Below are 15386 nucleotides of genomic sequence, written 5' to 3'. Positions count from 1 at the left end.
GACCGGCAGAGCAGCAATCAAAAATTAATTGATAGTGATTATTTTTTACCTTAGTAACAAAGGTCGGGACGAACCAACTTTCCTCTCCAACGTTTGATTGTAGCCGATGACATCTTGGAGGTGCGCTGACTTGAAGCAGTGTGGCTAATTGTTCATAGTAAACCGTTTAAAGTTAATTAAACAGGTAGTCATGTGATGAGATGTGATTCATGCCTGATCATGGACTCTCCATTGTCCCAGAATCACTGCCCATTTAGGTTTAGTTCATGCTGCAACTTGTGTTGTATTATGCCCCATTAATACCGTAATACATATTTTTCCCCCTCTGAAATCAAAAGTGGAATTAGCAATCAACTCTTCTTCACTTCAAATCAAAGTTCAACACTAGGTCTCGCGATCTAGAAAAACTACAATTTAAAAAAATTTAACCCTCCATTAGTTACAACGGGGAAGTATATTCAGACCTGGGGGTGTTGAATGAAATTGTTGACTTTAACATTTGCAAATTGAGGCTGTTAAACAGTGGGACATGATCAAAGTTGCACTTGTAACTGATTTAACATTAAAACAACTGTTTTTCACCCCTGTGCACTGTGGTGTTTTTGAATGCCTACTTTGAGGAACAGAGTCAATTGTTTGTTTTGCATTTCATTTGAAACAGAAGCTTAACAATGTTAAGTGTTTTCTTAACGTGCTAATTAAGAGTCACCATCATAAACAATAACAAACGAGCACAGAAGTTAATGGCAGACTGATGAGGGGAGCGATGAATTAATACATAACTGCAGACATTAATATAGGTTGGCAGACATTTGATTTGTGTTATATGGGGATATAAATAGCCAGTAATATGTGCTAAGTTATGTGAAAAGTAACTACACTAGAACTGCGAACACATGTTGATTACAGATACATTAGTTGATTGTTTTCTAAATGAATGAATGCATGGACTGGTCAATAAAATATCATAAAACTGTTATAAATGCCCATCACAATATCACATTGCATGTTTTGACCGACCAACAGTCCAAAACCAGAATATATACAATTTACATAAAACAGAAGCAGTAAATCACGTGACAGGCTGAAACATTTTTGCTTGATACATTATGAATTCCCTGTCGGTCGACTACTGGCGATATTTTAGCTCTAAAAGTCTATATTTATAAAATGTAAAAAAAAAAAACACGCCTCAAAGAAAGCACCACTTTGCAAACGATGACGCAAGCTGCCCGTCGTTCCTCAGAGTTGCGAACTTTCCGACAGCCCCTGAAGGCAGCGTACGGAGCGAACACAGAGCGCCGCTAATGGACGTCCGCGAGTGCGTGTTGTCGGCGGGCCGAGCCGTGCTGGACGTGGTGGAGCGGGAGTGGCAGCCTCTGTCCCCGGGCGAGCTGGAGCAGCGGCTGGACCAGGCGGTGGAGGACATCCTGGAGGCGGATCTGATGGCCCGACTTGAAGCTCGGCCTCCGCCCGCGAGTCCAGCGAGCGCGGAGCCCCAAGTTTTACCGCCGGAAACGTGCGTCGGTCCCCGGGAGGAGGAGACGCCAGAGTCCCGAGAACCGATGGAGACCGATGACGGTGCAGCAGTCAAGGTGTCTGTCTGTTAGGTTGATGAGACTGACTGTTATTAGAATAAGTTTACATTTTAACATTTTACTTCCTTGAGTTGATCTCACGTGTTTTTCTTTGTGCTTGTTGATTTATCTAAAGAGTGAATGGATTGAACACATTAAGAATAACATTCATTAACAAAACAAATATCCTCCCAAAGTGAAAACTACACCAAGACACCTACAGTATTGGCAGATATACACATTTCCCAATGTTTTTTTCTAGCGGCCACTTGAATAAATAGTCATGCCATGAAAGTGTGAAATATGTGTGAGGTAAATATGAGAGCTTTCTCCTGAAACAGCTGTTGAATCTACTTTTTCTTTCACCCTGTCTCCCATCAGTACATCACAGATCTGCTTCAAAACTCAGAATCCAGGGCTCGGATGGCCGGACGGGCCCGCTTGTCGCTGTGCCACACGGTCCTGCTGTCCCTCACTCTGCTCTCTGAGCGCGTCAGCTACCGCTCTGTGTCCCGCCGCTTCCACCTGGAGAAAGGAAACATCCACAGGATCTTCTTCTCCTTCTGCGAGCGCCTCAACATGCTGCAAGAGAAGCAGATCAGGTGGCCAGTCGGTGGGTTGACCTCAGTGTGGTTTGTCGGACGTGATCAGTAAAGTGATGCCAGGGATTTGGGAGTAGAACCGCGGTTTGGAAATGATAACAATGGGTCTGTTTTCTCTCTGTTCTCCAGGCGGGGATGCTGTGGAAGCCCTCGTCCCACTTTGCGGTCCAGAGAAGGAGCAGGAGGAGCAGCAAGGTGTCCCTCGGGTCCTGGGAGTGTTGGGACACACCCGCATCCCGATCCGCCTGCCGATAGGGAAGCATGACGTGGAGAGCACGGTGCCTGAAGTGAAGAGGATGAAGAAGGAGGCCCATCCGGACTCCTGGCTGAACCTGCAGCTCGCATGCGACCGTAAAGGCCGGTTCCTACACTGCAGCATCGGTAGAGGCTCAGACATGGACCGAGGCGGCGCTCTGAGGGACAAACTCAAGCAACAGCCCGATCTGATGCCCTCTGGCTCCTGCCTCGTGGCCAGAGCCGGCTACCCGCTCACTGCTCAGATTTTAACTCCATACTCGGGAAGTCACGGACCGAGAGAGGAGCTCTTCAACCAGATGCTCGAGGAGCATTTTCTCATCCTGGACCAGGCTGTTGCCAACCTGAAAGCCCGATTTAAAAGGCTCCGGTATCTGGATATCGGAAACTACGAGCGAGCGAGAGCGGTTGTGCTGACCGCCTGTGTGTTGCACAACGTGTTTTTGGACATGGGACAGGTGGTTCAAGGGGACGTTGAGAGAGAGGAAGCCATAACCCGAGAGGGGGAGTTGGAGATGGATGACGAGGGTGTACGCAGACGAGACGCCATCTCAGATGTGTTGTTTAAAATGTTTGATTCTGGAAGCGTGTGATGTGACGATGTCTGGTGGGAAACGGCTCTTTAATATAAAAGTTCATCTTTATAGAATCTCTATTCTCCGGGTCTCTCATTAGGACTGTCGGATAACGGAGGGGTTTGCCTTTGAACCTTTTACATTGTGTGAATTATTATAGAGGTTATTACTGTAGTTAACCATTATGGAGATGACAAATGATGATATTGGACTAAGATAAATAGAACATTATCACCCCTTGTTACACTTTACAAATAGAAAATAAAAAAGGTAATCGCACAAAATATACCCTAGTACTGTAGATGTATGTAAATGCCAGTGTATTTCTAGAGTTAAGTATGTGTAACAACCCATAAAACCTGCCAGTCTGTAATACAGCGTAATACAGCATATGGGTAAGGAACACAAATAATAATCACTGAAAAGTCTGACTCGTGAGATCATATCAAGGCTCTTAAACTATGGGAAAAAACTGACAAATTACCAGAAGTAAATGAAGGGACAATGAATTGAGTTATTTTTTCATCATTCAGTTTTTTCAGTAAGTAATGGCCGGAAATGAGTGTATGCTAATATGTCTACCTTGATGCCAATGTGACAATTTCCAGGTGCAATAAATCTCCAGACCAACAACACTTTCAAACTTTGTTAAAAATTATCGGCAGTATTTGTGATACATGTTCTACTTTTGCATAGGTTGTTGGCATTTTATATAAAGAACTGGTGCAGTGATGCCAGGGTGTCTGTTTTTAAGTTGAACAAACTCTTAACATCAGCCAACCATAATTCACTATTCTATTGCGGTATAAAAATAAGTGATTACATTCATCCAACAGAAAAGGACACATTTGATCAGGCATGTAATCTGCTTGCAGTACAAACAAAAGAGGATTTGTGAGTGTCCCATTTTCTGAACCGCTCCAAGATCACGTTCAGAAAGGCCAAATAAATCTTAAAAATTTGCCAACATAACCAATCTTAAAAACCTTTCTAACAAACACACTCAAGCTGTCGAATCCAACCCTGTGCAGTATGCTACATGTTTTTGGGGGTAAAAAACAGTGTTTCTTCTGGCCTATAGTCCGTCCTTGGACATCTGTGTGCTGTTCTTCTGAGCAAGGCTGGATATGGCCTGGGCCAGGTTGTTAATGGCCTCGATCTTCCTCTCCTCCAGGGCTTTCTGCTGGGCCCACATGTTCATCTTCCTCTCCTGCAGCTCCATGTACAGCTGTAGGACGTCCTGTGGAGGCCTGGCACTGCAGGCAGCGGCTGTTGTCGGCGGGTTGGGGAGGATCGGGGTGAACCTCTTGCTGGCCATGGCCTTGCCCACTCTCGTCCCGCTGAGTTTGGCCCTTCGCTGGGCTTCAATCTCCTCCCTGCTCTTCCCCAGGACCTTGTGCATGGCCTTGAAGAACTCCCAGTGGACGCTGGCCGCCCCCAGCCTCTTGGCCCTCTCGGAGTTCTTCCTGTATGTGGCCAACATGTTTCTCCACTTGAGGTCACACTCGTACGCCTTCACGGTGACATCGGTGGCCTCCGACTCTCTCAGTTTGGTGTTCACCTTCTCTGCCACAGTCTCCCAGAGTTTCTTTTTCTTGCATACTGGCTGATCAAAAGCCGGGTCCATTTCTAGCCTGGTGTTGACCAGGTGCCATGTGGCCTGCAGTGTCCATATGAATTCTAGAGAGAAAACAAATTGTATCACGTCATTGGTTGTTAAATTATATGACCTTGCATTGAACCTATTTCCTGTTTGTTCGTTTTTGTTTCCTAATTTTTTTTGACATAAATAATCTGATTATAGCATCAGAATATGCTTATATGAGGTAATAAAACGGCATATAGTTGTCGTTAATGTAACTGGTATTATGCGAGTCACGGTTTATGACTATAATCACTCTAATGGGCAGAGACTGCGCACTCATCGGGCCCTCCTCGCTTCACGCGATGACTGGATGAAACCTGTTTAACTTCAGGGTGTCGGCTACTAACCTGCTTTAGTTTTATCGCTGTCCACGCAGGACACAACCGTTTCCTTTTCTGCCACTTCAGTACTTTGGATCACAATTGTCTCGATCACCTCCATGATGTTAAAGCATTACCATAACAGTTAAAGTTGTTTTAGTTTTAGTTATCCACCGTGTATTTCTATCGTGGAATTTAACAACATATCAGCGGCAGCGATGTCTTTTCTCGCATCGAGTAAAACGATGACTATAACAACGTTACTTAGCAGCTTGGGACGTGTAGTCCGTTTTAGTTGTTAAATACGCGCTTTTGAGTACTCTGGTGTCCCGGCTAAACTACAATCCCTAAACGTTGCGAATTGTTCACTACAAGCAACTATTTATCGCTGCCACGGGGAATGTAGTTTTATAAAGGAAGGAAATACGCGAGGGCAGTTAAATGGCAGCGACGTTTAAACTACAAATCCCAGCGTATATCTCACCGGCCCACCTCTTCACTCCCTGCTCCCTCCCTCAACCGCCCCTGTTTTGTTGTTTGGCTAAAGATGGCGTTAGCGGCTAACACAGGCGATTGCATTTTGTTCCACAAAAATTATTCGGCCAGTGGTAGCAAAACATTGATCAATTAGCGCTTTAATCCGCCATTTGATGTGTAAAAATATGTTCCATTGAGATAATACATGTCTACCACGTAGAATAACGTTTGTTCGGCCTTCTCACGATGTAGGCCTGTTTTTTTAGGGAGTGGACCGAAGCTGTTGGAACTCCATCTCCCATCAGCGACCGCGGTGTCAGGTGGTACAACTTTCCTTTTTCATGGTATCTGTAGTTTTCTGATCACAACAGAATGTTATTTTTGCGGAAACTTTGAAAAACATTTATGAATGAACTCGCGAAGAGCACATTTTAAGCCAGTTGACTAAAGAAGCTAGCAATTTAAAGTGAAAGGACATGATATTTAATTTCTCAGTGTTTCACTGTGCGTGTCTAGTGACGCTTGACAGAGTGAAAACTGTCTGTCTCAACTAAGAGGAGGACAATTAAGATAATTGAACCCGGAGCCTTGTCAGGCAGAGAGACCATGGCTGCGTCACCTGTGCAAGGTGACGGGAAACAATCTCGAGCACCCTCTAGAGAGGGCCACCCATCATCTCCAGAGTCTTCTTTGACGTGGTGCCTGGCTCACCTCTCTAAACCTGGACCAGGGGCAGAACCTCAGGGGCATGGCCAGGCGGACCCAGGCGGAGGCAGAGAGGGGGACAAGAGGTCCAGAGTCTCTCAGTGGCGAGCCCTGGTCGCTATCCGGACGCAGCACATCAAGGGGGACAAGGCTGGCATTGCCCGATTCAGAACTCAAAAGGGTCTCCGGCCCCTGTTGGACCTGCTCAAAAACCCAGAGTGCTCGAGGAAAACCCTGGACCTGGCTCTGAGCATCCTAGCAAACTGCTGCACTGAGCTGCAGACACGCATCGAGGTGAGATAAAAGGAATAATGGAGAAGATATTGTTTGTTTTTGTTTGTTTGTTTGTTTCATGCAGTCAATCATTACAATAAGTAAAGCCACAATGTAATATACAAAAAACAGAGAGACTGAAAAGGTATAGGTGGAAGCATAATGCTTACATATTCTTATCCTAAATTGTTATCAATATATTCTCTATTAATTATTATTAAAGCACCCATTTAAACTGCTCACATTTGACATGTCCGCCTCTACAGGTCCGTAAGCTTGATGGGATAAATATCTTAGGTAAGTGATCATTTGCATTCTTATAAATCATTGTATCTTGGAATAATAACTTTAACAAAAACTTTTGCCACAATATTTGGCATTTTCACATTGAATTGCGTGTAATCTCAAAACAATTTTTGGCTGTTACAGTGGAGATCCTGAAGGAAAATATGGCCCTGGAGACCGTCCAGAACCGAGCAGCCCGGGCTTTGGGAAACTTGGCCATGGATCCAGAGAGCTCTGCACTCATCCACTCGGCTGGTAAGTCTTAAATGTCAAACGTAATTTAAAATTTTCAGAATGTATTACTTATTTGAGATGCAGCTTGAAATCTACTTGAGGGGGAAATTATACATGTTTGTAGTAGCAGCGCAATAGTAGTTATTGCAATAATGTTAATTCACATGTGGACATCAATATTTGTGGTACGATAGTTACACTTTGTGTGCAGAAGACCGTGTATCTTATTTTTAGACTTAATAGTATATATGGTTAAATACCATAGTTACAGATCAAACTTACTGATTTTGTTTTAATCTGTTAATTACTCATGGAATTATAGAAAGTTCACAATCTTATTCACACAATAAGTAATACCTTGAGAACTTTGCTGAAAAAAAAAAAAATGAAAAAAAGGCAGTGATTGACAGGACAATAAAGTGAGCAGAGGAGTTAAAAAGAAAAACAGCAGCGTGACTGTGCAGCTCTTTATCTGCACAAATGAACTGTGTCTATCAAAGAGTTATCAAAAGTAGACAGACACTCTTCAGTAAAATAAGCGAGTCGTGCAGCAGCACAAAGTAACCCATACGGCCAGAGCTCGACAAAACAAAACATTTAATGACTTCACCCTGGGCTCAAGGAAATAGTGATGACATTATCAGTTTTCTGATTTATTATTTGTATTCACATTACTCAAGAAAACAATCTCCAGATTAATCATTCCTACGTTCAGCTATTCACTATTAGTATTATTATGCATTATCAGTGAATAGACTGAACCTATGTACATAAACATGTCACGGTTTAAGTGTGTCGTCATCTCTTCATAATAATTAAGTCTAGGGGTCACATGTGCCTAAAATAGGAAATGTCTATTCACATGAAAAAAATGCTTGCTAATACTGTTGACTATTATTTGCCCTCAGATTTAAAAAACATCCTCTTTTTTTTTTTTACTTCTTCCAGGTGGTGTTCCTCTCCTCCTCCTGTGTGTTTCTCTTTCTTCTGGCCCATCCTCCCCCACTGCTGCTCCGCTCAAAGAGCCCTGTCCTAAACTGGAGTGCGCTCAGTCGGCTGCTCGGGCTCTGCTCTACCTCTCAGATACACACTCTAACCGCCTGTTGCTGCTCACCCAGGGCACCTTAACGGCTCTTGCCCCTCTCATCGCTCCAGAATACCCCCTGGGGCTCAGGCGGGCGGCGCTCAAGACCCTCCACGAGCTGACCCGGGGCTGTGGGGTTGAATGTGCCAGGGAGGTGTCCCGCTCTGGAGTCCTCGCTCAGCTCGGTGTCATGGCGTTGGGGCAGTGTGATGAATCTTTTGAGGAGCTGGCACTGAAAACCCTGGCCAACATGTGCTCCCAGGGCTGCCTTCGCCCTTTCGTGGGGTCACTGGGGGTCATTCAGAAGTTCACCGACGAGGTCAAGAGGGACCCCCTGAAGTCTGGAGTCTTCCTCAAGGCGCTGTGCTTGTGCTGCAAAGAGGCGGTCAACCGCGCCAAGGTGAAGGAGAGCAGTGGATTGGAGGTGCTGATTGGCTTTCTGGCGGCCCATCAGAGTCATCCCTATTCCCGACTCGCCATCCTGGCCTGTGTAGACTTTGTTTTTGATGAATCTGCCATGGACCAGCTGCAAGAGTTGGGGCTTGTCCCTCTGCTTGTAGCACGACTGGTTGAGCTCACCAGAGGCGAGGAACAATATGCTGAGAAGATGGATGTGAGCCTCTCCTCTAGCATGTCTCCCACCGAGCTCCTGCCCTCGTCATGTTTCGACTCCTTTGACTTTCCTCCTGAGGGCTGCAAGAAGGAGGAAGCAGGAAAGGAGCAAGGTCTTTGTTCATCGAGCTTTTTAAGTCTCAGGTATGTATATTTTAAAGCAGTGGTTTATCTATATTCCCTGTGAATTTGATTCTACGATTGTCTATTGTTTATCTTCATGCTTTTTTCCTCTCTCTTCAGGTCCTGGTTGGTGTCTGAGGGTTTGATCTCTTCAGAGGGCGAGCTGCTGGATTCCTCTGGTGTTGAAGGAGAATGGGGGAGTCTTCAGATCCCACCGTCTTCATCCCCTCAAACCTCCTCTCCAAACCCCGATTCCTTTTCCTGTCTTAAAAACTTTTCTCCATCCAACCCTACGGCCTCTTCTTCCAAAAAAGCTGCTCATCTTTCCCCCGTGTCCTCTTCGGCCCAGCCCCAACTGTCCTCCTCATGTAAAATCACTGATCCGCCTCCCTCTAGTCCTCCACTTTGCACTGTGCTCACACCGCAAAAACAGCCCAGTTCTTCCACTATCTCCTCTCCCACTAAAACCACCCAAACACCAGTCTCTCCCTCAAAGTTCTCCTCCCCTCACAGAAGGAGGCAGCGTCCTCATTCGGCAGCTTGTTTGACTAAAGTCACTCTTGATACCCCGCCTTCGGCGCCCCGCCCGATTGCTTACCACCCCTACCACCCTGAACCCTGGACGGCCGAGTCGCCCATCCTGCTGCTGCTGTCGCGCTTCTCCCACGCCACCGACCCAAGTGCTGCTCTGATCAGCTCGGGCGTCATGTCCGGCTTGCTCTACTACCTCACCCAGTACCAGGACCCCAGCAGCAGGTGCTTCCGGATGCTTTGCAGGCTGAGCTGCAACCCCAACTGTTTGCAGGCGCTGGTCCGAACCGGCTCGGTCGCGCTGATTCGCCACCATCTCTGCCAGAGAGGGGGAGGATTTCAGGGAGAGGAGAGGCAGACGGACCGAGTGAAAGCCAAAGTTAAACAACTTGGTGAGATAAAGATCCTTCATCTGTAACGCAGTAACTTTAGAACAACTATTTGACCCATAAACCTTGATTTTTCTATAATTAAACTAAACATTGGATCATTTTTTTATTTCTTACAACAGCAGTTTAAAACGTTGCACTGACTGTGTCTGCAGGTTTTGCTCTTCTTAATAATCTGCGTGTCCAGTGTGAGTCTGGATTTGGTGCTGGGGTTGTTGCCCACGTGATGCTGTCAGGCTCCGAGTCCGACAAGATGAACTGTGCGTTGTCTCTGCCATTAATCAGCAGGTGAGTAGTAGATAAATATATATAGAGTTCAGTAACGAAGCAAATCTATAAATGTCGATTGGAAATGTCAAAAGATATCACATTTGTTGTTAGGCTAATCTGATGAAAAAAAACAGGTGTGTGTGTGTGTGATATAGTATTAAGTGAATGGTTTTGAATTTGCTATGTGCTCATTTACTTCTTTGTCTCCAACAGCAACAAGTCCTTGTTGAAGAAACTTCTTCTGGACAGCGGTGGGCTGCTCTTGGCTCTGCAGCCTCTTGGTTGCGATGATGATGATGTGGATGAAGACCACCCCAGTGAAGGATGGAAGTTTCTTTCTGATTGGTTAAGTTCTTCACATTCAGGCCTGACTTCTCAGCTCCACTCGCTGTTCTCCTCCCTACTGATCGAATGCCTGTCCACCCTGACGGTTGGCATCAAAATGGAGCTCGACAAAAAACATCAAATTCCAGTCATAACGCAGTCAGTCAGTAAAATTGACAAAGTTTCACCCCCACCCTCGAAAAGGCCTCGCCTGGCTGACACCTGTCCCTACGGAGTCTCGACCTTTGACCTCCTCTTGTTGCTGGACGACGGTACTCAGGTCCGAGCCAGCAGGGAGGCAGTAGCCGGGGTGGAAGGGACGGACGGGGTCGGCTCTCAATACTTCTGGGCTCTGCTGAGAGGCGGATTTGGAGAAGCTCAGGGTAATGTGGAAGAAGCCATCCGCATCAAAGATGTCAGCACAGGTATGCTGCTGCCAGTGCTGCACTACCTGCATGGATGCCGCCTCACCAAGGACACAGGAACGACCAGGGAAAGCGATGAAGAAGAGAGGAGAGGACAGTGTCCGATCTTGGACAAAGTAATCCTTGAAGGACTTGAGATCTGCCAAAGAGAGACAGGGGATTGGTCAACGGAAGACTTTGCGTTCCAGAAAACGGCTTTAGGCGAGATGATGATTGGAGCGTGCCGATTTTTGGTGACTGAGTTGCAGAGAGAGCTAGAGGGTCTCTGTGTGTCTCTTCTCCTGTCCTGCTCCACCAAGGCTGCTAGTCGAGCTGCATCAGCTCCCACACTGGACAAAGCTCAGAAGGCTGCATCTAAAATGGACCACGAGTGCACCGAGTCTGCTGAGGAGAACTTGGCCAATCGAACATCCGAGTTAGAGTTGACTGGTTTTGAGGCGCAAACCGAAAATCTAACTGGACAGACAAAGAAACCAAATAGTTCCCAGCACCAGAGACACAGAAACAAAACCTCTGCAACAGTTCAAAAGGCCAGCAGAGGACTCGATACAAGTTCGGCTCATACGACAATCAAATGTGCCACTCCAGGTTCCAGATCACTTGATTCAGAGGAGTTGAGGTTAAGACCAAAGAACTTGAAAGGTTCAGCACCGCGTCTGAAATCAGCAGCTCGGGACTCCCTTTCCTCCTCAGGACCAGGTGGAGGAGGCGGTGGAGGAGGCGGGGCCCTGGCTGCGCTTCTCCCCCAGGTGTACTGGTTTTCCCAGCGCTACAGCTACCCAGCACTGGGTCGGGCCTGCGTGTCTCTGCTGCTGGGTTGTCAGGACTGTCCTCGGCCCTTCGTGTCCTCCTCCCTCGCTGGGGTTTGTCTTCGCAGACTTGCCAGAGAGGTCGACTGTACGGAGACTCTGAAACGGGATCTACTAAGTCTGGCCACAGCAGCTCTGAGCTGAACGAGGAGGGAAATATCGAGCAGAGTTGTGTGGCATGAATTCAGAAGGCGCAAATGAAGTGAGTCGACTGTGGGGCTTATCATCAGCTTCTGGAAGAGTTGGCATTGTAGTCATTTTCGTAAAAAACTGTATGATTACCTAAAAAAAAAACAAAAAAAAAACCCCTGCTGTATGAATTTCTTGAGCGCTAACAGAACTGACTGTTGATTTATTTTCATAAACTGGACGCATTATTTCAATTTAGTTTTGATGTAATCTGATATAAACTGTAGCCCGTCCCAGCATGACATAATTGTATTATAATTTACTAATGACATTTGCATTGTAATTTTTTTTTTTTGTGGGAAAAAGTCTTAAGATGGATTTGATGAATGTCATTGAGCTGGAAGTACTGGAATTATCAGGGTTGGTTTAGTAGCCAGTTGTTTATTTTGTACATAGAGATACTATGGATTAGCAGATATACAATGTATAGATTCCAGCTGTCTCATATCAATTTATGCCACTGAATATATTGTTGCAACATCACTTTGCTTTTGGTTTCTTCTTGTTGTTGGTGGCTGGGTTTGCAGAAGGACCACATTAAGTTGTATTATTCAACTACACAACATCGTGAAACAGCCATTGATTGAACTGCCATACAATTTAGTAGAGGTTCATGGTCTCAAGAGGACGAGCCGTGATGACTTTGATGATCCCCTGACTTTTCATTTAGTGTGAACTCAGGTCTGTGGTTAACGCAAGCTTTTCAAACTTTGTTCTAACGACCTAAGATGCGTCAGTAAAAACAATCTTTATGCTAACTAAAACTTTCCAAGGTAGGCGTGCAAATTCAAATTACAAGTTTGAAGCGTAGTGGTGGAAACGTGAAGTCATGTGTGGTTTGTTTACAGCTTAACGTAAACTTTCTACTTCTGCCAATTGCATTCTCGTTTAAAAAAATCACAAGTTTTTTTATTGTGAAGATTATCTTAATGTGTCGGTATCATAAACAAGCTTATTTTCTGCAATAATCCAAACCGTTTACAATGCTTTTTGTGGAGAGAACCAATGCAATGCTAACCTCCAGGTTGGCCTACAAAAATACGCTGTCTCTGCAGCACTCTACGCTTTATATAAAATCTAAAATATCACCAGCCTTTCCTTTTTGATCTTTGAGAGCACTGAACTGCAGGATTTTAACAATTGTGACTTTGCCGACCCCTAGTGTTGATATTTAAAAAGACACAGTAAGGTCAAAACAAAAGAAATGGCACTCATTGTAATACGGCACAAAGTGGTTTTATTCATGTCTAGGTGGCCCCTCGGTCAGTACAATTAAGCCAAGTACACTGCAGACTGCAGTTTTATAGAAGCAGCAAAATGTGGCGGCTGCCCTCAGTGGTGGGCTTCCTCGTAGCCATTAGGCAGAGCATTGGTGTGGTGGTTGTGGAACAGAGAGTGGTTTCCATCTCCCCAGGGGAATTTCTGGAAGGAGAGATATAAAAGTACAAGCAAAGTCAACAACAGGAGAAAAAAACCCTGATATCCATGCCATTACGAATCCCGGTTTGGGACTCACCTTGGTGCGGATACGCAGGTGAGGATAAGGCACAAACTCTGGCTGATCATGGGAGTGTGCCTGCCCCTTCATGTAGGCGTTGGCAATGCACACAGCAACACCAGGTAAGGCCACAACAAAGCTCAGTATCTTCCAGGTTTTCGCTGTGGAAAGCACAATTAGTGGAAGTGCACGACTGAAGCACTAAATAAGGCATGTGGGGAAGGAAGAAAATAACATTACAGCAGCTGTCTCTAGTCTACAGAGTCCATATCAATACTAAAATATGATTCCTGATCATTTGCCAAATCATAAATGTGCAGGATGGCTGCCTGCCAGCTCTGCAGACGTTCAGCTACTGTTCCACAAAAGACTTGGAGGGGCAGGAGCTCTGATGCATCTTGAGGGAACAGTAAAGACACACTGACCTGCTCCCTCGTGGCTCGAATGTGACGCAGCCGCAAGCACCCGTCGAGCAGCCAAGGCAGCTGGAGTCACAGACATCTTTAGAGGTGGAGAAAAGAGAAAGATTGGGAAACCTTTCCAGTTATGTTCTGGTGCATAACATTGAACTTTTGACAAGTTGATTCTTCTATATTTGTATGTCTTCATAAGCTTTACACTGAGCCAAAAACACAACCGAACAATGTTGAAAGAACGACAATAACTAAAGGGAACCTCTAAACACCACACATTTCTCCCACACAAGTCATCTGAAGTAATTTGTCATGTGGCCCTCGACAAAAAAACAACAGCAGGCGGCTGAGGCTGGGCCTGCTGGTGTTGTGTATCAACACCAGCAGGTCATTCAAAATAATACAAATACAAGAAAATCATGCAAAAACTTACTTTTTCTTCAGGCAGGCAGTATTCAATATGCTTTAATATCCTTTTATTTGTCTGGAAAACTCCAGGCTAGTTGTATTTTCTTCTCCTTACTGGTTGTTTGTCCTTCAGTCTGTCCTGTGCTGAACTCAGTGTGTCAGACTCCTCCCCATTTCAATCTGTCCATGCGCCAAGAAACTTAGTTTATATTTGGTAAAGTGCAAAGGCTGGCTGATATGTGACGAAGAGGACCGGGAGGAGGAGTGTGTTCAGCCTGCATTACCAAGACTGTACAGAGCAGAGGGCTAATCAATCCCCTTTATGGAGGAATCTTGTCTTTGTTAGCTTTCCTCTTCAGTTTCAGAGAGCAGTCACTGAAAGCATCTGTGGCTCAGTTGTGTGTCACAAAGCAGACTAATCTCCAGTCTATTTACATTTGTAAATAATTACTCATCTGTTTTTATAAGTCATTTTGTTATCAAGATTAGATAAACACTGATATCCTAAAATGAAATATTGAAGCCATTGAGGCCCGTGTAATTACCTCTGAGGAAAGTCCTGTAGGATTTACATCTTCTGCGCAAAAATTACTTGAATAAAAGTGATATTTATAACTGTAAATTGTGTACAGGCATATGTAACAATATCTGCTGTCACACATATAATAACTTTAAGTTAATCATTTTCTATTTGCATATAACAGGAAAAAGGTCTTGTTAGTTGGTTTGTCTTCACAGAAGAATACAATATGTCTTTAAAACAATATAATATATGTAAGTTTAATGATACCAATATGAAAGCCTGCACTGTCCATTACACTGCTGTCCCAAAGCCATAACACATTTTAATCATGTGCACATTTGTAGATCTCGTTGTGAATAAACAACACAAATTAAATCTTAGATACTACTTTATACAAACAAAGTGTTTCAGGTATGTTTTCATTTTGGCAGTTTAGTACAGACCATAAAGCTTGTGTATAAGACATGAAGTCATACAAAGTCTTTTGATTGCTTGGCTGCAATTGTTTGATAGAATTGTGACTTTATGTGAAAGAATGAAAAGTAAAGGACTATTTATTGCTAAAAAAATAATTAGTTTACCTTGAAATAAACTGCCCACCAGATGGAGTCGTGTTGCTTTGAACACACTGTCCTTAAACGCTCCTGTTGCCGCCTCATGTCTGCATTGAGCTCCTTGAAACATAAAGCCTTTACAATACACGTTTGGATTTCAGCTGATTTACCTGCACAGATCCTACAGTGTTTAATTTGAAGGAGATAAGTACATTTAATAGTAAAAAAAAATCTGAACGCTTTAGTTACGTTTTACATAAAAACACAATGTACTAATGTATTACTA

The 15386-nt window shown here is 44.6% G+C and overlaps 3 protein-coding genes across 3 annotated transcripts; 2 read left to right on the top strand and 1 right to left on the bottom strand.

The window, feature by feature from the left end:
• Positions 1 to 1307: 1307 nt before the first annotated feature.
• Positions 1308 to 3042, top strand: LOC306749528 (uncharacterized protein; the record flags this gene model as incomplete). The annotated part of the gene is made up of 3 exons (XM_079232837.1): positions 1308 to 1595; positions 1959 to 2190; positions 2309 to 3042. 3 exons carry the CDS (start codon positions 1308 to 1310, stop codon positions 3025 to 3027), a joined length of 1239 nt encoding a protein of 412 aa, XP_079088963.1. The 3' UTR covers positions 3028 to 3042.
• Positions 3043 to 6057: 3015 nt separating this feature from the next.
• Positions 6058 to 12174, top strand: armc5 (armadillo repeat containing 5; the record flags this gene model as incomplete). The annotated part of the gene is made up of 8 exons (XM_079233489.1): positions 6058 to 6450; positions 6696 to 6726; positions 6859 to 6969; positions 7897 to 8788; positions 8888 to 9030; positions 9250 to 9690; positions 9843 to 9975; positions 10171 to 12174. The coding sequence occupies 8 exons, from the start codon at positions 6058 to 6060 to the stop codon at positions 11657 to 11659; spliced, it is 3633 nt and encodes a 1210-aa protein (XP_079089615.1). The 3' UTR covers positions 11660 to 12174.
• A 750-nt stretch (positions 12175 to 12924) lies between these two features.
• On the bottom strand, positions 12925 to 14192 carry cox6a2 (cytochrome c oxidase subunit 6A2). Its single transcript, XM_079233484.1, has 4 exons — positions 14049 to 14192; positions 13628 to 13703; positions 13221 to 13363; positions 12925 to 13126 (listed from the first exon to the last, which is right to left on the bottom strand). The coding sequence occupies exons 2-4, from the start codon at positions 13701 to 13703 to the stop codon at positions 13037 to 13039; spliced, it is 309 nt and encodes a 102-aa protein (XP_079089610.1). The 5' UTR covers positions 14049 to 14192; the 3' UTR covers positions 12925 to 13036.
• Positions 14193 to 15386: the final 1194 nt, after the last annotated feature.

The sequence above is a fragment of the Taurulus bubalis genome (genome assembly GCF_910589615.1).
Source record: "Taurulus bubalis genome assembly, chromosome: 17".
NCBI lineage: Eukaryota > Metazoa > Chordata > Actinopteri > Perciformes > Cottidae > Taurulus > Taurulus bubalis.
Note: the sequence above shows the minus strand (reverse complement) of the source record. Positions and strands in the feature narration are given on the sequence as shown.

What these genes read in the sequence shown, in the direction of transcription:
- cox6a2 (XM_079233484.1), bottom strand. Translation starts at nt 13,703, where the DNA reads ATGTCTGTGACTCCAGCTGCCTTGGCTGCTCGACGGGTGCTTGCGGCT. An exon ending in TTCGAGCCACGAGGGAGCAG is followed by an intron (nt 13,364 to 13,627) that starts GTCAGTGTGTCT and finishes TGCTTTCCACAG; the next exon opens with CGAAAACCTGGAAGATACTG. An exon ending in ACCTGCGTATCCGCACCAAG is followed by an intron (nt 13,127 to 13,220) that starts GTGAGTCCCAAA and finishes CTCTCCTTCCAG; the next exon opens with AAATTCCCCTGGGGAGATGG.